At 41.2% G+C, this 26,552-nt stretch overlaps 1 protein-coding gene across 4 annotated transcripts in view; it reads right to left on the bottom strand.

Moving 5' to 3' along the window:
• Positions 1-26,552, bottom strand: part of FOXJ3 (forkhead box J3) — a 212,635-nt gene that overhangs the window by 164,100 nt on the left and 21,983 nt on the right. For all 4 annotated transcript variants that reach the window (XM_037827526.1, XM_037827527.1, XM_037827525.1 and 1 more), the window contains one exon: positions 25,460-25,520. In XM_037827526.1, the coding sequence (XP_037683454.1) occupies positions 25,460-25,503 (44 nt within the window). In that variant the 5' untranslated portion in view covers positions 25,504-25,520. The remainder of the gene's footprint in view (positions 1-25,459; positions 25,521-26,552) is intronic.

Below are 26,552 nucleotides of genomic sequence, written 5' to 3'. Positions count from 1 at the left end.
AAAACTGAGCCTTTAAACTTCCTGTAAGCACTGCTCTTTTCAAGAAACAGTAAATCAAATAAATACTCATGGAAGTGAAAATAATGGGTGAAGGAATCATAATTTGTGGCAGGAAATCAAACATTCAGTAGAAGGTCACTCTTCACAATTTGTCTTGACTTCCACAATTTTTCTTTCCCCTCTAAAGTTCCAAGAATTTTCACAATAGAACTTACGCAAAAATTTTGGGGATTTAGCAAGAAACTGTCATTTGTATACACAAATGTGTCTTCAGAGTTAATTATAAAATCAGAGAAGAAAAAGAACCTCATGAGGTCATTTTTGAAAGTCCCGGTATTTATTTCAGAGAGCAATATTCTTTAAGATCTCCAAGAGAAGAAAAGTTCAGAACTTATTCAACCTGTTCTAGGTATGCAATTCATTGTGGCTTAAAAAAATGATTTAACATGCTAATTTCAACTCTTGCTATATGGAGGAAAATTTCTTTCAAATCTATCTTGGAAAATGAGAACCAGTCAGAGTTCTCCTTATGAGGACTCCTCACATTTTTTACAATAGTAATACCATTTGGGACCCTTCTCTAAGTTAAAAGTCCAGAATGTTTCCAACTTTTCTTCATAGGATCTGTTTTAAATAATGCTCTTCTCTAGATTTTCTCCAAATTACTACACAAAACTTATATTCATAAAATTGTATTCTAAATTCGTACAAGCCATACTCTTAGTTAGAACTCCATTTGGGGTACAAACCTAGGGATCATATGATCAAAAGACATTTTTATGTTATATGTATTCTATCCTATAACTTAGGAAGGAAAAATAAACAATTTATCTTAGAATTTAGCCCATTGAACTATATTCTGGTTTAAGTAAATACTGCAGTTTGCACTTAAATCTCACTTTACCTTCAGGAATCTCTATGCCCGGAGTGGTTGGAAAGAATGATATACACCAGTCCCTTTCACACAAGAATGCTCAAAACCATCTTTGCAGCTATTATTTAAAAATCCAAACAGAATACTTAGTTAAAATAACAACAAAAATCCTCTCAGTAACATGTGTCCACTGGCTCATTTTCTTTCATTAAAGTGTTTACTGTGACCTGTTCATAAGCATACTGCTTCAGCTCATCATATAACATTTACTGGATGCCCAACCATCAATTTTATTTCCACAAATTCTACCTCCACGGCATTATCCCAATAAATATGGCATCAGTACCAACAAAGGACTAGCATCACTGAAGGAGACTGTCTTATCTTTTAGAGTAAAGTATAAAGCTTAAGCTGCTACACATGACGCTACATGTATTCAGTGGTTCTCAAAGCGTGGCCCAGAGATTCTTTCAGGGGGGCCAAGAGGTCAAAACTATTTTTATAATAAGATGTTATTTGCCTTTTCATATTCTATCTTCCTACAAGTGTACAGTGGAGTTTTTCAAATGCTATGTGATGAGTAGCACAAAAGAATGAATGGAGAAATAGATACGGGAATCCAGCAATCTCTACTGTTAAGCCAGATAATAAAATTTGCAAAATTACAAAGCAATGACAATCTTCTCACTAATTTTTTTTTATTTTGGAAAATACAGTTATTTTTCATAAAACACGTTATTTATGTTAACAAATAATGAGTCTGTCATTTTTATGTGAATTAATAAATATTTTAATTTTTTCTTAGATTTAATTTTTTTATGCAACTAAATTTCGATAAAAATAACCCACACAAACAAAAACTCTTTGGCTACTAAATAATTTTTAAGGGACCAAAAAAGCTTAAGAACCATGTTATGGTAAGTTTCCATCTGAAAGACTGAAGACTGCTATTTCTTATATAGTATAATATAATGGAAAGAGGCTTTGAAGTCACTCAGCTACCAACACTTGGATTCTTATTCGACCACTTATTAACTGTATTCTTGAACAAGTCAAACTAACCTCTAAGCCTCACAGAGTTGTTCTGAGGAATAAATGACAAAATATACTTGGAACACCTAGTATACAGTGAATATCTGGCATACCGTAGGCATTTAGCAAATGACAACTATTTTTATAATCATTATTGTTAAACCCTTTAAAAAGTTTACTTGTTTTCTCCTTTGTCAATAAAGTCTCCACAAGGTACAGGGCACAACAAAAATAGTTTAACTCAGGTCTATGTTAAAGATAAAAAAAAATTTTTGGTAACATGTAAGTTTCCCTGGTGACAACAAAGAGATAACACTGATTTTTTGAGGTTCTTTGCACCTCAAAAGGCCACAAAAGAATCTCTAAATTACCTGTAAGTCTTCTTAGACAATCTGACAGAGAGCAGTTTAATATGGCCTATCTATAATATTTATAAATTACTGGCTTTGGAGTTTTTCTCAGGAGGTCATAAATGAATTCTAGTATCTAGTTTTAGATTCCCATTACAATGTCACATATGGCTAGGTAAAACACACAACCATTTAACTTTTTATGGTAGGCAGTAGCTCAAGTATGGCTTGCCGCCTTTCCCTGAGACCCTCAAATACGTCCTATAATCAGGACCAGATGTGTCAGTCTGGCAGGAAAAGAACACAATCCCCTAGCAGATAAGGGGACTACCAGTACATTCCTTCTGTCCTAAGTATATGTCAATATTCACTGGAGATAGTCTGACTCTGGTCGAATATTTTACAACATCCAGCTCACACTCCAGTGGTGTATCTGTCCCCAGGGGGGAAAGAATGGGGTTCCTCCAATACAGCAACACACAAACATGAGAGGGGTGCTGTGTGAAGAACATCTCAAAGTACTGAGACCCAATGGCAATGGGGAACTGATACCCATTAGTGGAGCAGACCTTGCTCTATCTCTTCCCTATGTTAAGTAAAACATCTTTGCATCAGAGCCTGTGTGAGTCATACTTCTGCTGGCAACCCAGACACCCATATTAGAGTCAGCTGACATCTTTCTAGGTGTCTCTCCTTGTGAGCGACACTTTTTATAAGAAATCAACCAAAAATTAAAGGGGTAGGTAGAGAGGGAAGGAAATGAGTCAGTGGGGAAGACACTCAACTAGGAATTCTAAAACAGTCAATGAGGAGAGAAAAATGAGAGCCTTATACTAGTCAAAGGCATATTCATTGAGGCAGTTCAGAAAAATAAGTAGGAATGAGTTAAGTTAGAATCCTAATAAGTTATTAATTTCACCATGAGTCAACTAACCCTACCTTTCAGTTACAATATAAACAGACCTTCTGTTCTAAGAGCACATCAATCGTTATCACCTTACATAGTCCCTCAACACTGTTTATCATTACAATTCCACAATGTGAAAAGGTTTGAAGAGGATTAATTTCCATAGAAACCCCAGTGCTATTTGGGGCCTGAAATGTTGACCAATCATCAATCTGCAAAGACGCTGCAGCTCAAAGGTAACTGTCCATTAAATAAGACTATGATGGCAGCCACAGTGGGGGTGAGGCTGGGGGGGTGGTCTCTCTGCCTCAGAAACTTGCCTTGCAATGCTACTACTGGCTTCTAAAGACCCTATTATTTTTTGCTTCCAACTTCTATTTCTTGCCATCATGACTTCAAAGCCTCTCGACTTTCTCATCTTTGACACAGACTTTAATTACCTTTTTCTTCTCCTCAAGCACAGCAATTTCTTCCATAATGAGACACATCAAGGCTCTGTCTTTTCCTGATAGAACTACTTATCTCCCACATGCTCAAGAAGCCATAGTTATTTACCATAAAAATGTGCTTCGTAATTTATAAATAAAGTTCCTCTTTACTCCAATTCTCAAACTGCCACTAAGTAGATATGGGATATGAGGTTCTTTTCTCCATGTGAAAAGCATGGAAGACTTAACTACCAAAATTCAAGAATTACTGTAAAACTACAATAATCAAGGCAGATCAACAGAACAGAGACAATAAACAGACCACACATATATGGTCAACTGATTTTCAACAAAAGTGCCAGAGTGTCAATGGGAAAGACAAAAGACTTTTTAAAAAATGATAATAAAAACTGTGTATCTGTATGGGGAAAAAAAAACAACTTATTTCATACCATGCACAAAAAGTTGAAAAATGGATCCTGGACCTAAATGTAAAAACTGAAACTATGACACTTCTGGTAAAAATCAGAGAAAAACTTTGTAACATTTGGTTAGGCATAAAAAAGCACAATCCATAAAAGAAAAAAACTGATAAAGTGGACATCATCAAAATTAAAAACTTCTTTTCTTTGAAAGACACTGTTAGGAGAATGAAAACACAAGCCACAGACTAGAAGAAAATATTTGCAAAGCACATATCTAAATAAAGGATTTGTATCCAGAATATATAAAGAACTCTCAAAACTCAGTAATAAGAAAACAAACCAAATTTTAAAATAGGCAAAAGATTTGAAGGGAAACTTCAAAATAAAGACATATGATGCCAAAGAAGTATATGAAACGATAATCAACATCACGACAATGCAAATTAAAACTACAAGAGACACTTCAGGGATCTGTCCCCCTCCCCCCACCCCAGAAGCTCTGAACAACCAGCAAGAACTGGGAGAAACATCTTTCTAAAAGCTCCCTAAAACAGTTAAAAGACTGCAGAAACGGGGCAATCACCACATCAAGAAAAAGCAACTTAAAAGCAGTAGGGGCTCCTGGTGCCATAGGTGTCCCCTCTCCTACCCCTCACCAGCTCAATGCAGAGCAGGCCCAGGCTCCGCGCACAGGCCCAGGCTCCCAGCGTGGATCGTCCCAGTTACAGAGGGAGCTGAGTAACCATCGCACATATACTAGGAACAGGTAAGTCTGGCCCAATCTGTCTGATGGTAGCCTGAGGGACTCACTGTCCCCAGAACTTGCCCTGTGTATAGAATGTGGCTCACCAAGCTCTCCTACAGAACACTGGAAGAGCAGTCATGCTGCCTGGGGCAAGAGACTGCTAGCTATACAACATAAAGTGCAGAGCCTCGGTCCAGGAGGAAACTGTTTCCTAGGGAAGAGGGTGCATTCATCTGTGTAAACGGGTGAATTCCATTCCTGCCCAAGGCAGGATGAATATGCAGAAAGGATCACGTTGGCCCACAGGCTTTGGCCTGGAAGCACTCTTCAAACTCATTTTATGGATAAACCCTGGGGAGAGCACTCACATGGGTCAATCTGCAAAGACTGGGAAAGGTGTTTTGTTTTGTTTTTTTAAATTAGCTACTGGCATTCAAGGAAAGCTTCACCATAATACTAGCTGGATACAGGCACTATAATATCAAAATGTCCAGAGAAACAAAGTGCCACATACAAGGGAGCCTCAATAAGAATGCTGATTTCTCATCAGAAACCATGGAGGAAAGAAGGCAGTGGGAAGACATTTACAGCGCTGAAGCAAAAGATTGCCAACCAAGAATTCTGCATCCAGCAAAACTGTCTTTCAAAAATGAGAGAGGACCACCCTTCTTTATAAGGATTATTTTTCTTAAAAGCCATTTATCGCTCCCACTGAAAGACCAGATCCATGAAGTGTATGGTAATAAAGTGGGGACAGATTTGCAGCACAGTCTTTCGCATGTTTCAGGCCTGCTTCTCTGAGCCAGCTGTTTTAAGCCTGCATTGTCAGCCTCCTGGAGGGCTGTTTGACAACCCTTCTGTGGGTATGGGAGACAGCAGGAGGGAAGCATCAGCAGCCAGGGAGTTGGTAGGGTGGTTTTTTGGGGGTGGGACAGGGAGGGAGGAGTGGGTGGGGGCAGAGGTTTTGTACTGAGGGTCAGTGATGATGTTTTGATATTTATTTCCTGCTAATGAAATTTGAATGAGTGAATTGTCCCTACTTCTGATGATGCTGGCATTGCAAAGTGACAGATCCATAAAGTAATGATCAAAGTTTAAAAAAAAAAAAAAAAAAAAAACAGAGGGAGGAATTAAGACATTCCCAAATAAACATAAGCTGACAGAGTTTGTCACCACTAGTCCGGCCCTACAAGACCTGGAGTTCTGCAGGTTGAAAGAAAAGGACAACAGACAATCGACTGAAGACACATGAAGAAATACAGATTTCTAGTAAAAGTAACATTTGATCTGTAATTCCACTTTTTCTTCCTACAGGATCTAAAAGGCAAATGCATAAAATATTGATAAATCAATGGTTTGGAACTCAATGTATAAATATGTAATTTGTGACAAGAACTGCATAAAGCTGGGGAAAGGGGTATAGGAACATAGTTTATATATATTATTGAAGTTAAGTTGGTATCAGGGCAAATGAGATTGTTATAAAATTAGGATGTTCAATTTAAACCCCATAGTGACTACAAAAAAAAAAAAAAAAAAAACAACTTCAGAGAATATGCAAACTCATAGAGACAGAAAGTACAGTACAGGTTACCAGGAATGGAGGACAGGGGCAATGTGAAGTTAATGCAAATTGAGTAGGGTTCTGTTTGGGATAAAGGGAAAGTTCTAGTACTAGATAGCAGTGAGGGTACTGCAACACTGTGAATGTGATTCATCCCACTGAATGCTATGCTTGGAAGGGACTGAGATGGAACAATTTATGTTATATACATGTTTCCACAATTGGAAAAAAAAAAAAAAAGAGAGAGAGAAAAACTACAGAGATAATGACAATTAAATGCAATACATGATACTGAATGGGATCCAAGAATGGAGAAGAAAAGGTTTAAAAGGGCATTACTGGAATATAAGAAAAAACTAGAACACAGAATATAAGCTTTATATCACTGTTAAATTTCTTGAACTGGAAAACTGCACTTAGGTAATTTCATAAATGAATATCCTTGTTTGTAGGAAATCTACATGGAATTATCATGTGTTCAAGGAGTAGGATGCATGCAACTTGCTCTCAAATGTTCAGAAGACAGACAGACAGATAGATAGATGGAATGATATGGTACAGGTGGCAAAATATTAAAATTGGTGGACCTGGGTATCTGGGGTATTGCGGTATGATGGATTTCTCTATATAGGGTTTGTATTATTTTTGCAACTGTCCTGTAAGTTTGGAATTATTTCAAAATAAAAAGTTAAAAAAAAGAAACTACAATGAGATCACTATGTACCTACTAGAATGGCTAAAATTTAAAAGACTGACCATACCACGCATTGGTAAAGATATGGGACAACCAGAACTCTCTCATCCGCTGATGGGAATGTAAAATGGTATAACCATTTTAGAAAACATTTTAGCAGTTTCTTAAAAAGTTAAGCATACACCTACCACATGATCCAGTCATTCCACTCCTTGGTATTTACCTAAGAAACCATATGTCTATACAAAGACTTGTACACAAATGTTCAGAGCATACTTAGTTGTAATAGCCAAAACTGCAAACAACCTAAATATACCATCAACAGGTGAATAAATTAAAAAATTGATGCATACAGATCCAATAGGATACAAATCCAAATTAAAAAGGAATGAACTATTGATACATGCAACAACAATGATGAATCTCAAAATGATGATGAATGAAAAACTCAGACAAAAAATATACTCACGATTCCATTTATATAAAACTCTAGCGAATGCAAATATATAGTAACAGAAAAGCAGATCAATAAACACAATGGAGGGGAAGGGATACAAGAGAAGAATCACACAGGGGCACTAGGAAACTTTTGGAAGTGATGGATATGTTTATTATTGGATTGTGGTGATGCTCTCATGGTTGTATACATTTGTCAAACTTATCAAATTATACTATGTCAATAAAGTTGGTCTTAAAAAAAGAAAACAAAATACTTGCAACTTTGTGTAGGCAAGGATTTCTCAGAACACAGAGCAAATCATAAAAGAAAAACTATCTGATAAAGCAGATGTTCTTGAAATTAAAAACTTTTGGTCTAACAAAGAACTTGCATCCAGAATGTTTCAAGAGCTCTTACAACTCAAAAAGGTGATAAATTATTCAGTTTAAAAACAGGCAAAAGATTTCAACAAAGACATACATATAGCCAATAAACCCATAAAAAAGATGTTCAGCAACACTCATCAGGGAAATGTAAATTAAAACCACAGAGAAATACCACTCTACACCTACTAGAATGTTTAAAATTAATTTAAAAAGCACTAATAATCCTCTTCATGAATGTATTTAAGCCCCACAGGTTTCTTCTTAATATCAATAACAAAAATACATATTTGTGCTGTAAAGCATAGCATGAATGATTTTCCTAGGTATATATGGCTTCCAGTCCTGTACTCTCATTACATTACACTGGCTTCCCCTTTTGGTTTTCTATTTCTTGAATTATCTATAGACCTACCTGTAACATATTAAGGAGAACTATCTTTTTTTCAGCCTCTATTTACTCAAATAGCCTTACCATTCTATAACATCTACACTTGGTTTTTTTTTTTTTTTTTTTACATAGCTATAATATACAAGCTCCATATATATGTGGAAAAGGGTGTTATTGTGACTGTGAGGAAACAGGTTCCTAATACCTAACATCTCAACTCAGCCCATGTCTTCAACAGAGCACCTGTCCACAGTACCTATTTCTCAGGCTTTAAGTAAGCACTAGTATTTGGCAGAATTATCATTTTTTCCTTTTCTTTTGTTGTTTTTATGAGACCCTTGAATGCTAGTAAGCACATAAGAATTCATACATATCTATTAAAGTGCACAAAATTGAGGCAGGAGTCCTATTTCAAATTCACATTTCTAAGGATACTCTGAACATTCTGAGGTAAAGGTGGGAATCAAGTCTCCCATTCACTACTCCTATATTATGAAGGTCTGAATCTTAAGAACAGCCTCTCTTGAAACTCCCTTTCCATCTAACACTGGACACATCCATACCACACACATCCACTTTCCGTAGTGTTTTGCCTAGGCTCACAACAATGTCCTTTCTCAGAGAGTTGCCGCCATCCCCAGGTCCCTCAAAGTCATATTTATACTGTATCTGTACTAGTACCACAAAAACAAATTAAAGGATGTGAACCAGGGTTGATATCTGACCCAAGGTGATCACATGAATTCTCTCTCCCAAGAATTTAGAATTGGGACCAAAACAGTTTTATCTGATCTCCTGAATGAAGAAGCAATGAACTTGAAAGTATGGGATGGCCATGTGCCAGAAAGGCAAAGAAAGCTGGTCTGCAGAAATGAATAAATTAAATTTAGAGAAAAGCAACAGAGAAGAGAATATACTACCTAGGTTCCTACCAGCTTTTCTCTCAGTTCCTAGCTCCATTCCCTCAAGAGACTCACCTATCCTTGTTTCTGTAAAATATTCCAGTGTTCTCCAAATAAATTCCTTTTCTTTATAGCTTGATAAAATCCAGTGCTGGTTTCCTATACTTGCAACCAAAGCCTGACTAAAATAAGCTTACTAAATTGCATATAATTGCTTCTTTTTTATTTCTCATTATTATTTTATACTGTGTGCACTGTATGCACCGTTTTATATTTAACTCTTTCTGTCTTGCCAGTTTATTCAGTGATACTCTTTATTATTCTCTATTGCCTCTGATTTGATTTCCCCCTCTCCCACTTATGAATTCATAACAACTCACATTTCTCCACCACATCTCCCCATAAAAAGAATGCTGCTTTTTGGAACAAGATTTTTATTTCAATTTTAGCCAATGCATTCCAAATTAAACTACTGGTTTTCTGTCACTTTTTCCGCAATCTACTGTGTTGAAATTTCCCTTTTGCACTTTTTAAAATAGTAATCCTCAATTATGTGGAATATTTATTTGGCATCCCTCATTTAGGAAAAAAGCATAAATTATTGTGGAAAGCCGCCTCCCGAATCGGGCCTAGCGTATGCGCTGCAGCCTGCTCTAGAGTTACCCCCGCCCATCGAGTGAGCCAAGATGGCGCCTGCATCCTGTTTCCGCATAGTGACGCATGTATCCGCCACCCGCTCCTACCAATCGAAATCCTGTATACGCGATACTAGCCTAGAAGCTTATTGGTTGTTAATTGTGTATAAAAGGTCTTACCCGGACGGGGTAGGGTGAGACAGCCCACAAGGAGCCGTGCCTGACGGCCACATCGAGGCTGCTCTCCCACGAGGCGCCGTGCCCCGTGTGGGAACCAGTAACACAGAATGTTCATCTAGCTGTAGTAAAGGGCTTGCTTTCACAACTGCCGTGTGGTTCGAGTCGTGATTCATGACCAGGTTAGTTCGCGCAGTCTGCATCTCTCTCTCTCCTTCCCTGTTTCCCCTCGCCGGCCGGGAACCGGGGACCGAGCGGGGCAGCGCCGGACAAGTGGTGGCCCGTACGGGGAAGCTCCTCCTCCTGCCTCGCTCTCAACGGTCCCTCTGTGAGGAGAGCAGCGCTGCGCGTCGAGCTTACGGCGGACTTCCCGCGCCTGATCAACGCGAGAAGGTGAGTGCGTCTTATTACATGATAGTTAGGGCCCGTGGGTTTTCAGGTGACCCCGGGGGACTCGGAAGAGCTCTCCGAGTGACTGAAGTATAGTGCCGACTGCAATCATGGGCAGTCCGGAAGTTCACCTCTCTTAGCTCCCTTAAAGAACCTTTTGAAACAACGGGGTATCTCGGTCAGGAAAAGCTCCCTTCAGCGTTTTCTTGATGATGTTGATACTTTTGCCCCTTGGTTTGCCTGCACCGGCAGCCTTAGCCTACCCTCTTGGATGAAGCTCGGTCGCGACATAGACCGAGCGCGCCAGACGGGCGTGTGTATGGACCCGATTCTAGTACCCATATGGGAGACCGTCCGTGCGGTCCTTGAACTAGAATCGGCTACCGGCCTAAGCCCGTCCTCTGTCTTGCAAGAAGCACGGTGCGCGCTCCAAGAAACCCAGTCAGTTTCGTCAGCGGACGGCTCCTGTAAGGGCAAACCGCCGGAGTCCAGTGACTCTGACTCAGAGTCAGATAGCGATACTGACGAGAAGGCGGAAGCATCCCCGCTAATTGAGTGGGAGGAGCCTCCCGCCACACCCGTGCGGCCTTCCGCCCCGCCAATGTCTACCGCTGCACCCCCAGGGACACCCCAGCTCCCAACTGACGCCTTGGGCGGTCCCCACCAAAGGACCTTGCCGAGAGCTCCCTCTAGTGGCCATGCCCAGTAAATGTAATTATCCTTTGCTGCCAGACCCGGAAACCCCGATGGGTCGGTCAGGGGAGGGGCAACCTTTGCCGTACCCCCCGCCCGAGTATACAGGCCCTCAGGACCCTTTGCCATTAGGTAGTGGTGGGAGACATTTCTGGAGATGGAACCCTTTCACAACATTTAGACCTTTTGGCATGCTGGGTGGCTACCAGCCACTTGAGCCGCAGCCAGTCTCAGAAATGTACCCGGTTATTATCAATCCCCAAGGTGGCAATCGGCACGAATCATATGATTACAAACTATTGAGGGAATTGAGGCAGGCCGTCCATCAGTATGGCCCCAATGCCCCTTATACCTTGAACATGATCGAGAACCTCTCTGCTCTAAATCATACACCCGCAGATATTTTTCAGCTAGCCCGTGCTTGCTTGCCGTCAGGCCGATTCATAGATTGGAAAGCATGGTTTGAGGAGTTAGCTGAAGAGCAGGCCGCAAGGAATGCGGCGGGGAGACGTGGCGGGTGGAATGCTGACATGCTGTTGGGGAGAGGCGCCCATGCCCAGAACCAAACGGGTTTCCCACAAGAGGTCTATGCCCAGATCTTCCGCTGTTTTGTGGGTGCCTGGAAAAAGCTAACAGGTGAGGGAGAGGCTCAGGCCTCACTCAGCAATATACACCAAGGCCCCACAGAACCATTTGCGGATTTTGTAGCCAGGATGCAAACCGCAGCTGAGAGAATCTTCTCAGATCCAGGAGTAGCAGAGACTGTGGTTAAGCAAATGATTTTTGAGCAGTGCAACAAGGAGTGCAAAGTTATCCTGGCACAAAACAGAGCAAAAAATTTGACAGAGTGGGTCAGGCTCTGTAGAGATGCTGGCAGCCCTTTAACTAATGCAGGTCTAGCTGCCATGCTAGCCAGCTCCCTACAGGTGGCTACAAAAAGCCCGAGAACCTTAGGGGCAAAGTCTAACGGGTGCTATGGCTGTGGCCAATCAGGGCACTTTAAGAGAGATTGTCCCAATAGACGTCAACCCCCTGCCACTCAACGGTTTTGGCGAACCAGGTGCAGCAACCAGGCCGTGTGGCCGTTGCCACAAAGGCCCCCACCGCGCAGAAGACTGTAAATCGGTTTTCGATGCGCAGGGTAGACGCCTCTCTGGCCGCCCCGAGCAGATTCCAAAAAACGGGAAGAGGGGGTCCGCCCTTTCGACGGACCCCCTTGCATGCCATTCGACAACACAGGATCCGATCAAATTCGTGCGTCCCCCGGCTCAGCAGGACTGGACCTCTGTGCCACCTCCAGACTCGTACTAACCCCCTCCATGGGTGTCCAGTTAGTAGGGACCTCCTTCAAGGGGCCCTTACCGGCTGGTACTGTAGGGCTCATATTGGGAAGAGCATCCACGGCCCTGAAAGGATTAACAGTTATACCAGGACTTGTAGATTCAGATTTCACAGGCCGTGCCCAAGTTATGGTTCAATCTCAGCGGGGCACCTTAGTCATTGCAGAAGGTGATAAGCTGGCGCAGCTCCTGCTCTTACCCAGCTTACATGCAGTCTTTCCAAGCAGAATCAGACAGAGAGGGGAAAAAGGGTTCGGATCCAGTGGAGCGATTTTTGAGGGACTCCATATGTCCCTGGAGTCTCGACCTATGCTAACCATTAAGGTGCAAGGCAGATCTTTCTTGGGCCTGCTCGATACAGGGGCCGATCGGTCTATCATAAGACAACAAGAATGGCCCCCCACCTGGCCAACGAGCAGGGCGGAAGAGCCCATTAGAGGAATAGGCCAAATTTCAGCGCCCATGCTCAGTGCAGCTGCCCTTCATTGGGCCGATGAAGAAGGACACCAAGGCAGTTTCCAGCCTTATGTATTAGCCCTGCCTGTGTCTTTGTGGGGAAGAGACATTCTGACCCAAATGGACGTTACTTTAATTAGCGGCTACTCCCCAACCTCTAAGCGACTGCTAAAAGAAATGGGGTATACCCCCGGCAAGGGTTTAGGAGCTTCACTGCACGGACGTGCGGAGCCTATACAAGCTGCCCCCAAGTCTGACAGACGAGGCTTGGGTTTTTCATAGGGGCCACTGAGGAGAGATTCCCACCCACACCTATAAAACTAAAATGGAAAACCGAGGCTCCGGTGTGGGTGCCTCAGTGGCCCTTGCCACAGGAAAAACTTGCAGCGTTGCACGCCCTAGTATCAGAACAACTAGAAAAGGGCCATATCGCCCCTTCCACGTCACCGTGGAACACCCCTATATTCGTAATAAAAAAGAAATCTGGTAAATGGAGACTGCTACATGATCTAAGAGCTATTAACGATTGCATGGAGCCTTTAGGGCCCGTTCAGATGGGACTGCCCCTCCTCTCGGCATTACCGGAGCACTGGTCGATTTTCATCATAGATCTGAAAGATTGCTTCTTTTCTATTCCGCTCCACCCTGAAGACACCCCTAAGTTTGCCTTTACTGTGCCCTCTAGTAATCAAGAGGAGCCCTGTCAACGCTTTGAATGGACAGTCCTGCCCCAAGGCATGGCTAATAGTCCTACCATGTGCCAGCTGTATGTCGCTGCGAAGCTAGCTAGCACTCGGCAGCAGTTCCCTCAAGTGAAAATCATCCATTATATGGATGACATTCTCTTAGCCCATAGAGACACAGATCTTCTTAAAACAGTTTTGTCACATTTAGTCCTTAGTCTTAGAGAAGCTAACCTAGAGATTGCCCCTGAAAAAATCCAAATGACTGACATTACCACTTTCCTGGGGGCGAAAGTCGCACCCACTCATGTTTCCCCCCAAAAGGTGTCTCTCAGGCTAGACAATATACACACTCTCAATGATCTACAAAAACTCATGGGGGATATCAATTGGATCCGTCCATACCTAAAAATACCCAATGTCAAACTAACACCTTTGTTCGACCTGTTGAAGGGGGATTCTAATATAAACTCACCTCGAAGCTTCACTCCAGAGGCAAGGCGAGCACTATGCCAGGTGGAACAGGCGCTCAGTGGCGCTGCATTGAAGAGAATAGACCCTGATGAGCCTTTTGAAGCCTGCGTGCTGCCGACAGAATTACAGCCCACTGCGGTACTGTGGCAGCGGGGGCCGCTGCTCTGGGTCCACCCTGGAGTTTCCCCCAAAAAAGTCCTAGAGCACTATCCTACAGCGGTTGCAGACTTGGCCCTAGAATGCATTAAAAGGGCTGTGCAGCATTTCGGTCAGCAGCCCAAAAATCTCAGGGTGCCTTATTCTTCCCAGCAGCTTGAGATACTCACCGGATGCATAGATCAATGGGCCATTCTCCGGTGTACATTTCTTGGTCCCATTAACAATCAGTTCCCTAAGGCTCCTCTCTTGCAGTTTGTCACCCGGCACCCAGTGATTTTTCCCAAAGTAACCTCTCCTAGGCCACTAGCAGGCGCCCCCACCGTATACACGGACGGCTCCAGCTCTGGAACAGGGGCGTATTGTGTGGAGGGGGACACTCCTAAAACAGTGCTCTTCCAACCACAAAAGCCTCAATGGGTAGAACTGCAGGTTATCATTGCAGTCCTGGAAAGCCTTTCCGAGCCCTTAAATGTCGTCTCGGATTCTGCTTATGTTGTGAACTCTGTACAAATTTTAGAAACGGTGGGCATTGTTAAACATTCCTCTACAGTAAGGACGTTCTTTGCCAAACTACAGGAGGTTATATGGACCAGGCAACACCCTTTTTACATAACCCATATTAGAGCCCACACAGGTTTGCCTGGCCCTATGGCCCAGGGGAACCATAGCGCAGATGTAGCCACTCGACAGCTGCACATCTTTCCGACGCTGGTACCGTATCAACAAGCCCGAGAATTCCATGCCAAGTTTCACATCAATGCAGGTACCCTAGCTAAGCGGTTCAGCATACCACGTGCAGCTGCTCGAGATATTGTCCGAGCCTGCAACAATTGTGCAGAGCAGAGAGCAGTCCCCTCGGTTGGGGTCAACCCTAGGGGTCTCACCCCAGGGGATACTTGGCAGATGGATGTCACTCATCATTCAGAGTATGGTAAGATCAAGTACTTACATGTGTCGGTGGACACATGCTCCCAAGTTTTATTTGCCTCTGCTGAACCAGGAGAAAGAGTCTCCCACGTCATTGCACACTGCCTTGCTGCATGGGCAGCTTGGGGTAAGCCAAAGACGTTAAAGACGGATAACGGGCCTGCCTACACTAGTAAATCCTTCCAAAAATTTTGTGACAACACGGATGTCCAATTAAAACATGGCATCCCCTATAACCCTCAGGGGCAAGGAATCATTGAAAGAGCGCACAGATCTCTCAAAGACTTGCTTAAAAAACAGAAGAGGGTATAGGCCACGGCCTGTCCCCAAAAGCTCGACTGTCTGTAGCCTTGCTCACATATAATTTTTTTAAACGAAAATTCACAAGGAATGACACCTGCCCTGCAACACACCACCCCGAGTCCTCCGCATAGAGGTCTAGTCCGTTGGAAGGATGTCCTGTCGGGGCAGTGGAAAGGCCCTGACCCGGTGCTCAGCTGGGCCAGAGGCTCTGTTTGTGTTTTTCCCCAGGAACCAGGACGTCAACCAGTGTGGGTTCCGGAAAGACTGGTGAGAACCGTGACATCACCTGAAGAAGCCAAGGAACAGCTGTCAGAAACGCCAACGAATATACAACCTGAACCATTAGACCAAGCCTCCGACCCTGCTGATGATGGCGACGACCGACAAGACGATAATAGTAGGACTGACCACCCCGCGGTTGCCCAAAAAGAGGATCGGTAACTCTGTTCTTTGCTCTCCTATAGCAATCCTTCTAATCTGCCTTTTTCTTTTTAGTGGAACTATATTTCCTCCACAAGCTTCAACGAGTCCTTCCCCCTCACCAATGACACACTGATCCTCTCTTTTGCTAACCTCTCTGTCAAGGTTGTCAACACCACAGTCGCGGCGAATGCTACTTGTGAAACTGGTAATGGCGAGTTAAGTAAGGGAGTCTTGCTTGAATTTCTTAACGTTACAGGGAAGAGCCGCCAGTCTTGTGAAGGGATCTTGAGTAAAAAGGAGACTCAAAGGTGCCTTTTCCTTCCAGGGCTTGCTCCTACAGTCTGCAACCGTTCCAAAGACCCGGATGCCTCGCCGCCCCGCTATCCTAGTGTATCGCCCAAGTTATGTCTGGCTCCCCGTCAAGGCAACCGACTGGGTTGGCCCTGTTTCTCAAGTTGTTTCACTTAACAATATCCCCTTCTCTAAGTCTAGGCGTCCAAGAGGCATAAAAGAATGGCTATCGAATGCTGCCAGTGTAGCTTCCTCTTTGTTTGTCCCAACGATCGGGCAGGCTGTGCTACAAGCATGGACAGATCGGCAGCTCGCCATAACGATGGAAACGGTAAATGGCTTGGTCAACCTTACCCGAGACGTGCTACGCCGCCACAATCAGATGCTGAACTTAAATTTCCAGGCCATTCAGAAACTCCAAGTGGAGATAGATGAACTTGGACTGGAAATAGATGGACTCTGGAGAGTGCTTCAGCAAACATGTGACACCCGGTGGCTTACGGTTAAACTCTGTGTCACTCCTGTCAGGGCCAACGTGACCGGAAGCATTTCCAGAGTCTCTGATTGGCTGAAAAGGTCATATTTTCCTGAATTTGTTAATCTCTCCCAACAGGTGGAATCTAGTTTAGACACAATTGGGGGGATCAAGTTAAAACCCGTTAAAGTCGATCTCTCCGGGTTAGGCGAGGTTCTACAGAAACTATTGCACAGTGTTTCTTCCTGGTTCTCTTGGCCCAATTTAACTAATTGGATCCTCATTGCAGTGGGATTATTGGTGGGATTAGTCGTTGTTAAATGTTTGCTAGAACGCCTGTTTCAAGCGCAGCAGCAATTGCGTGTTACCACTATGATGGCTATGACTCCCACCTCTGTTACCCCCGATAGTGACCGATTTATTAACCATACCCCTTCCTGGTCGCCTCAGGTGGGGCGCTTTGGAGCAAAATTTGTAGCGAATCACATGGCTGTTTCTCGGGTGTAAAAGGCGACACCAGTAGTCATAATTTTGTCTCAGGTGGGTCTCTAGGGCAGAGTCCTAGTTGTGGCCAGACTGGACCCTAGCCATTGCACAGAGACACCTAGTGACACCCCCGACTCTGGTTACTGCTGTTCCTGCCCCCGTCGTTGTTCCCCAGTTGCCAGGCAAAGCACTGCAGGGAGAGTCACGTTGCTTCCAGCTTACGGACTCTCCGGTCTCCATATGACGTGAGCATTCTGGTTGGTGCTAGAGGCTCCGCCGCTGGATGGCTGAGGCCTAGTCCAGACTCCCCAAAGCACCAAAGAGGTTGTGAACCATTTGGGTTCACGGGAGCACGCTCATCACTGGAGACACTGGGTCAAAAATAAATAAGAAAGGGGGAGATGTGGAAAGCCGCCTCCCGAATCGGGCCTAGCGTATGCGCTGCAGCCTGCTCTAGAGTTACCCCCGCCCATCGAGTGAGCCAAGATGGCGCCTGCATCCTGTTTCCGCATAGTGACGCATGTATCCGCCACCCGCTCCTACCAATCGAAATCCTGTATACGCGATACTAGCCTAGAAGCTTATTGGTTGTTAATTGTGTATAAAAGGTCTTACCCGGACGGGGTAGGGTGAGACAGCCCACAAGGAGCCGTGCCTGACGGCCACATCGAGGCTGCTCTCCCACGAGGCGCCGTGCCCCGTGTGGGAACCAGTAACACAGAATGTTCATCTAGCTGTAGTAAAGGGCTTGCTTTCACAACTGCCGTGTGGTTCGAGTCGTGATTCATGACCAGGTTAGTTCGCGCAGTCTGCATCTCTCTCTCTCCTTCCCTGTTTCCCCTCGCCGGCCGGGAACCGGGGACCGAGCGGGGCAGCGCCGGACAAATTATGATATATGCTGACAACTAGAAGCAGTAGGTTTAATGGTTAAGAGCATGGTCTCAGGAAAAAGACCTACTATTAATCCCTCATTAGCTATGTATCCTTGAGTTGCTTAACTTTACTTCAGTTTCTTCATTTGTGAAATAAGGATAATACAGAGTTGCTGAGGAATTTAATTAACACACTTAAAGTGCTTAAATAATGCCAGGTCTCATAAGAAAAGCATAAGCGCCTATAAAATCAGTATACAGTCACAAAAGCAAATTTTCTAATATGCCCTCAGGTCAATAAACAGTTAGTGGTATTCCTCAATACTTGATGTTTAGAAATGGAGGCTGTAGGGAATTATGACATCCTAGATCAAAGATTAAATTATATTTAGGATGATACAGACCAGCATTGTCCAACAGAACTTTCTGCAACAATGGAAACTGTCTGTATCTGTACTGTGTAATATTATAGTCAATAGCCATTTGTCATTACCGAGCACTTAAAATGGGCTAGTGTGACTAAAGAACTGAAATTTTTTATTTTATTTATTTTAAATTAAACAGTCACATAAGGCTAGTAGTTAGCAAATTCAACAGAGCTTCTCTCAAAGACAGGACAGGAAAGTTCAAAATACATTTTAAAAAAAGGTTTTTGTAATGGCCAAAATTAAGGTTTTCTCACCACTCATCATTTAACTGAAACATGCCATTAATGGCATGCGAATTAATGAAGATTTTACCAACTCCAAAAAAAGTATGATGTTAATGATAATAATGATAAACTATGCCATGATAATGTAAAGAATACTTCTGCCATTGTGTGGGACAAACCTAAAAGCATAAAATTAACTATGTTAATTATAAATATAATAAATATATAATATTAAATATCAACAACATCCTTAGTGTGAAGGCCAATTGCAAGTCTGAACACCACTGGTAAATATTCTGGAATTTAAGAATTTAGAGTGAAGAAGAAAAATAGAAAAGAAAAAAGAAATCCTCTTCTTTCCACAAAGTTGCACTGACAGCGAAGGACACAAATCTGTCCCAATTCCTCTTTTATGTAAAAATGATAATCCCCTTGCTTTCTACTATTGGAAAATATGAATGAGGAAAAAATATGCTAGATGCCTTATGAATACATTAAATCCCATGAATCATAACAGCCCAGCAAATTAAGCATTAACAAACCTGTTTTATACACTAGGAAAATCTATTTTATAAATTATGAAAAGTAAAGTAACTTGCCTAAGATCGCATGGCTATTAAGTGATTTGAACCTATATCCACCTGACACCTAAGACTATATACCAGAGCTGCCTTATCAATACCAAACCTGTCAACAGAAACAAGCAAGAAGCCTTGACATAAAACTACCCTCTTCTGGTGTTTCTAAACACTGGAATTATCAATATCAAGAGGAGAGAAATGAGGAAACAGATGGAAAGGAAATTCATCTGGGGCACTAACACATGAGCATCTCTGGCACTAAAATACCCCTATCTGTTCCTTAGCATATCCTAAGACAGACTGGATCAAAAGGAATCTATAAGGGAGACACATAACAAAAAGATAAAGGGGGGGTTAATATAGAAAAAGATAATAGTAGGAAGAGATCTCAGGTGGAAGGTGGTGAATGTCACCAGAAATTACTCTTAAGTGCTATCTGCTCACCCAGCATTCTAGCCTATATACAAGGTAAGCCACAGAATCAGTGCTCTAATATTGGGCAATTCTGAAATGCAGGAAGGGCTCCATTTTAACAAGCCTAGAGAAACATCAAATTTATTTTGTTTTAACCAAAGCAAACTATAAAAAGTAGCCTATCACTACAATATGTGAAAAAAATATCAATACATGTATTTACTTGTCTACCTAAAACAAATATTCAAGGAAAGGTTTTGCTTTTTCTGTAAGATTGTGCTCTTAATGAATCTGTACTTGAAAATAACAGTAAGGTACCACCTCACTATTTGAATCCACCTTATCCAAACTCAGGAACCAAAGAGATCCAGTTAAATTTTTAAGATGTGGCTGTTTGACAGCAAGCATATCCATCACCATCTGTACTATCCAAACTCTTTGGAACTTCTGCTATCCAAAACTTAGGAAATGAATAGAGTTGGATGACCCAGTATCTCTCACTATCCTGACCCTTCCTATCCAAACTTAGGGTATAAAAGCAGCAGATTCAGATGGCAAAGAATACTTGTGAATCTTAACAAATTTTTAATATAATTTCACATGCTTTACAAATTTTAAGGGTCATTTAACAACATGCAGGTAATCCACTAAAATCACATAAATAATAACTGTAAACAGATCTGATAAAACATCTTTTTATACCATATTTTTAGCAGTCTGTTAGAACAACTGTGGCAATTAAGTTATTGTACCTCTGCTCCAAACCAACCCCCAAATTCCGCTATGTGATGCTGAAGTAGGGATTCTACAAACCACATTTCTATCTTGGCAAGGCCTCCTATAATGCTAAAGATAGACCACAAGGAAGGAAGCAGAAGAGATTTGCACCTTTCTATCCATTCTTTCAGCTTCCTAAGACTGTTACTCTAGCAATGGCCTCTTCATTCCAACAGGACCTTCCAGTAGCAGACAAGTAGGTCAAGACTGCAGCTTTTCCAACACTTGCAGAACTAACTTCGTCATGCCCCATTCAAGAGATACAAGCACAAGCAGCTTGTATCTCCTCATGACAGCACCTCCTCATGACAGGTCTGGCTCTCAGGTGCATGGAATCCTCCTCCAAGCTCAGACACCAACAACCAGACATGCAGCACCTTCTCCTCAGAGGTGTGAGTTTCAGTTCCACAGGGCCCTTCCTATAAATTTATCCCTTTGTTCCCTGAGTCCTAGTGATGGCAGGTGCATCCTACATTGTCCATCTCCATGATATCTTACAATTTTATTTTTACCCTTTTTGTTACCTAACAACTTTTTAACAACTGCTAAATGAGTCTTTCTAATAAATTATCTCTGTCCAGATTACCAGTGTAACATCTGCCTCCCACCCAACCTGAGTGATACAAGGAAACAGTCTCAGTATATAGAATAAAATGTCATTACAGCAACTTGTTAAAATGCAATTCTACCTACAGTACCAAGATTAAGAAGATCAAAGTGCTGGCAAGAGCAATTTAGTTAAAATTAACAAGTATCCCTTAGCTATCACCACAAAACCATTCGTAACAACTTTTTAAAAGAAAATTTGGGGGGCCTTTTTTTAATGCACATGTAGGAGTTACTATTAGAAAATTATGTGACATGAAGATATTAACAATGCCTATCTGTCTTTCCAAATCTTCTAGAATAAACATAAATTTCTTTTCAATCATAAAAATACAGTTAGTATAATTTTTAAGATAATCCTAAGTAGCACATTCAAATTAAACAAGGATCCAGTATCATCGATAGAAAGCAAAACTTATTTACCCTCAATATTTTGCAGAGGGGAGGCAATTTTAATCAAATATTAAATACCCTTTCTTTCCCACCAAATTTTTTAAATACTTCACATACTTTCATTCTACTCCCTTCCTTCACTTACACGTAAGTTGTTTGATGCACACCCACTCTTCCCTATCTGCCTACAAACCCCCACCTGCCTAACCATTTTCTCATTCCCAGCCACACATCCAACTCTTCTCCACTGATTCATATGCTTCCTGGCTTGAGACTGGCCACTTTCTAGAAATACAAGCACAAGAAATACATACAAGAGAGGTAAGGCACACAAGCAAGCTATATGTATATTCTATCAGTAGGTGTGAGTTCTAGTTCTATTCCTGTCTAGGTAGTATAGCTGGGGAAGCTGTTTCTGGTTTGGGAAGATTCTATGCGAAAGTAAACTAAAATTTATTATGGTTTTAAGTAACCCAGTTCTACTCACCCAAAACAGTCATTCTTTTCTTCTCCCCCTTATGGCAAACCAATGCAGGCTGCCACTTAGAAAAATAAAAGGCAGACAATGGTTTTCTACACACACTTTTGAGAATGGGAATTTTCTGCTTCAGAGATGAAGCACATGGAATAACACAGAAATAAAAATGTATATGAGGATATTAAATATTGGGGCTCAAATTCTAAAGGGCTTCTCAGATTATGAAGTAAGTGCTTAATTTATAGCTCTATCCGTAAGAAATTTTGATTCTAGAATATTGCACGCAAGAATTATAACACACAGCGAGGAAATTATGAAATAACTCATGGTATCTCTTTTCTCATCACCCCTTCCAGTTCAATAATTCTATCAACTAAAAAAAAATGAGGCATGTATTATTCCTAACTCAATGTCATTAAAGGTTTAACCGAAACAAATATTCAAATAAAGGGATTTAAAACCTTAGCCAATGACTTTAAGATCTGATTGTTTCCGTGTATCTCACAATTAAAATATCTTTAAGGAAATCCAATCAGATTTAAGTATGCAAAAATCCTGAGGTTACAATGCCTAACATGTTAAACATTCAAAAAAAAAGGGTAAACTGGCTCCTCCCCTCATACCAAGGAGAAATCACTGTTAAGTCAAATTAGCCCTAGAGCAGTTTTAGAGATGAAAAAAAGTTAATCTTAAAAAATAAAAAGTTATTTTTTTGAGCTGTACAAATGTCACTTGTTTCTTGGGGGGAGGGGAGGTGTGAGGTGGCAGGGGGGAACCCAGCAAAGTAGAAAAGCAATCTATTTCCACTGTAAGATAGAAGATGCATTCTTATGGAAAGAAAATACCATAATGGCATGAAGTAGAGATTTTCTACTGAGGAAGAAGACAGTCAGCCTTGGCCTACTGAGAATTCAAGTACTTACATTCATTTTTTCATTATTCATTTTTCTTTTGTAGCATTCTAGACAACCAGAATTTCTCTCAAACCTAAAGATTCCTTGACTGTACAGTCATGGCTCTAGCAATTTTGTATCCCTCCTCTCTCTCCTTCTGTCCTTCAAAGCTAGGTAATTCCAATTCTATCACTTACTCCACTCCAGTCACACCGACCTTGAACACACAAGGCAGCCTCCTGCCTTGGCACTTCCTTGATTCCCTCTGCTCATAGTCCACATATCCAATATATGGCTCATTCCATCATTACTTCAGGTCTTCATTCAAAGGCCATCTTTTCAGTGAAGCTTTCCCTTGGTACCCTATCTAAAATAACATACACATTGTATTTATTTCCTATTGCCCTTGCCTATTTTATTCTTCTCTGTAGCCCTTATCACTGTGTCTATCTAACAAATGCTTCTTACTTATCTTGTTTATTACTTGTCCCTCCAGGAGAATGTGAGTTCCATGACTGTAGGACTTTTATCTGTTTTATTCACTGCTGTAGCCCCAGCATTTAGAATAGCGCCTGTCAACATACTAGGTGCTCAATACGTTGAATGACTGAATGAATGATACAGCTGGCTAAGACACTAAATGTAAACAGTAGGTGCTACCATCAACACTTTATATTCTAGTCGGAAGGACTTCAAATAACAGATGAAGTTTAGTTTATTTTTCAAACCGTGTCCTGTGGAACTTCAGAGATCCCTCAGGGATCACTATGAGGGTAGAACACGGAAGTCTAAACAAGCAGCAAATTCTCACATTTATCTGATTTATTCAGTGGACTTCACACAAAATTTAATTTGTAGAAAGGAGTTAGTGGCTACAAAAATTCTGAAACCACTGGTTGTACACAGAAATTTAGTTCCTAAATTTTACGTTTTACCGCTAAATGTATATGAGAAGGGGATATAGGGGAGTAATATGGGATTCTTGGTAGTGGTGTTATTTGCTGTCCTTAGTAGTATATTGTATTGTATGACATGTTATTTTTCTTCTTATCATTTTTTCTTATTGCTAAAAAAAAAAAAAAAACAATTTTTCTTGTAGTAATCAGTATGTTCAAATGCTGATTGCGGTGACAAATGTACAACTTTATGATGATACCATGAACAACTGATTGTACACTGTGGATAAATGTATGGTATGTGAATATAACTCTATAAAATTGTAGGAAAATATATATATAGGAGTAAAAGTGTTGGAGAAAACATGGTGAGAGGGATGATGCCTCACCAATATGAACTAACTACAATGTATAAACTCAGAATTGAATCTTAGAACATAGCCTAACGTGGACACAATAATTGTAATAGTCCCTAGATTGTAAGCTCTTACAGCAGTTAACTCTATCCCTGAATTGTAAGGCCTATCTCTAAACTTTGAGATGCTGATCCCCTACCATATGTTGTCACAAACATTGGGACTGGCGATTTGATGTGCTGAGCCCTCGAGCATGGGACTTGCCCTTATGAAGCTCATTACCACAAAGGAGAGTCTAAAGTTGTATGTAATGGTGCCTAAGAGTCTCCCCCTGAGTACCTCTTTGTTGCTCAGATGTGGCCCTCTCTCTCTCTAACTGAGCCATCTCGACAGGTGAACTCACTGCCCTCCCCCCTACATGGGACCCGACTCCCAGGGGTGTAAATCTCCCTGGCAACAAAGAGTATGACTTCCGGGAATGAATGTGGAACCGGCATCGTGGGACTGAGAGTATCTTCTTGACCAAAAAGGGGATGCAAAATGAGACAAAATGGTTTCAGTGGCTGAGAGATTCCAAATGGAGTCGAGAGGTCACTCTGGTGGACATTCTTATGCACTATATAGATAACATCTCTTAGGCTTTAATGTATTGGAATAGCTAGAAGTAAATACCTGAAACTACCAAACTCCAACCCAGCAGTCTGGACTCCTGAAGACAATTATATAATAATGTAGATTACAAGGGGTGACAGTGTGATTGTGAAGACCTTGTGGATCACACCCCGTTGTCTAGTGTATGGATGAGTGGAGGAATGGGGATAAAAACTAAAGGACAAATGGGGTGGGATGGGGGGATGATTTGGGTGTTTTTTTTCACTTTTATTTTTTATTCTTGTTCTGGTTCTTTCTGATGTAAGGAAAATGTTCAGAGATAGATTGTGGTGACGAACGCATAACTATGTTATCATACTGTGGACAGTGGATTGTATATCATGGATGATTGTATGGTGTGTGAATGTATTTCAATAAAACTGAATTTAATTAAAAAAAATTTTACGTTTTACTACTTTTATTGTAAATGATGGTAATCTAGGGATTATGTTTACACCATTCTTTAGAAAGAGGTTCAAAATTAGTATCTTTAGTTTTACTTAATAATTAGCTGTAAAGACAACCTAAATGTTCTATATATTTTCTAATTAAGACATGTAGAAATCAGATTAGTAAAAAGAAAACAAAAAACAATGAGGTATAAAATTGTTATTTTATGAAAAAGAATGTATTTACTAAGTGGAAATTAAATACAGATCAGAATTCTATTACCACAAAAGTCTATCTAAGCAAAAATATCTCCCCACCCACCAAACAGTACTCTACTTGGCAAAACAAACTACAATATTTTATCCTGAACCTCACCTTGAAATTCACTGTAATATGACTTGATCAGCATAACTTTTAAAATGTTACATGTTCCAATAAAAAAAAGAGGACTCACCTTAATGAAGTTACAGATGGACAAGCCTGTCCATACAAACCCATCTGGCCACAAAAAGAATCTGAAAAGTAAAGAACAGTTAGTTACCAGACGTTTCAAAATAAGTTAAACTATAAATCACATTACAATTTTAATTAATACACTCTTTAAATAGAAATGGAAAGTTAAGAGATTCACCATTATCCCAATACATATTTACACGAACTGAAAATGCTACCAAGTGATAACAGGGAATACACCATGGAAGACAGACATACCGAGAAGCATAAGAAGAATAGGCACACTGTAACTAAGACATTCAAAGGAGCTGAGACTTCATAAAATTCAACAAATGGCTATGCTCATGGAATAGAGACGGAGTGTCCAAATTGTTTAGTAGACTCCTAGGGATTCCAGAAGTACCTAAAAGGCTACTACAGAGCTTGCAGGATCCTACTCACACATATTGCACACATACACCCCACCAACATATACACACAAACCTACTCTTCAATCAAAACAGTATTACCATTATCATTTTTATATAGCAGATTTCACTAAGACTTCGTATCAAGAAACAGTTCCGTTGCTTTAAAAAAAAAGTTAATAGCAGCACTGGAACAGAAGAAAAGAGCTTTGATAAGACAGTTCTAGGTTCATATTCTAGCTGTGATACTCTGACATCTTGAAGAATTCATATTACCTCACTGAACCTCAGTTTCTTCTTTTGTAACCTGGGGATAATGCCACCTATATAACTTTATTAATCAGGGATAAACTACAGATTGGTTGTTAAAATTAAATACATTAATGAACAAATGTGAAAGTGTCTACTATCACTACTACCTGGCACATTGGAGATAACAATATTTTCATTAGGCAAAGGATGATCCACAAATCCCTACAGGTAACACAAATGAGAGGAGCTAGAATGGATATAAGTGTAATACACATACACGCACTGCACGAGCAGAGACCATGAAGAACTAAAGAAAGCATGTTCAGTCTAAAGGAATAAGCTGCTATTCCCAGTTCTAGCCAATTGTTCCTACGCAGGAGTGAAATCCCTGTATTAATAAGAACTTTCACTTTTTCAAGAGAAGCCAGAAATCCA

Source organism: Choloepus didactylus, chromosome 2 (genome assembly GCF_015220235.1).
Source record: "Choloepus didactylus isolate mChoDid1 chromosome 2, mChoDid1.pri, whole genome shotgun sequence".
NCBI lineage: Eukaryota > Metazoa > Chordata > Mammalia > Pilosa > Megalonychidae > Choloepus > Choloepus didactylus.
Note: the sequence above shows the minus strand (reverse complement) of the source record. Positions and strands in the feature narration are given on the sequence as shown.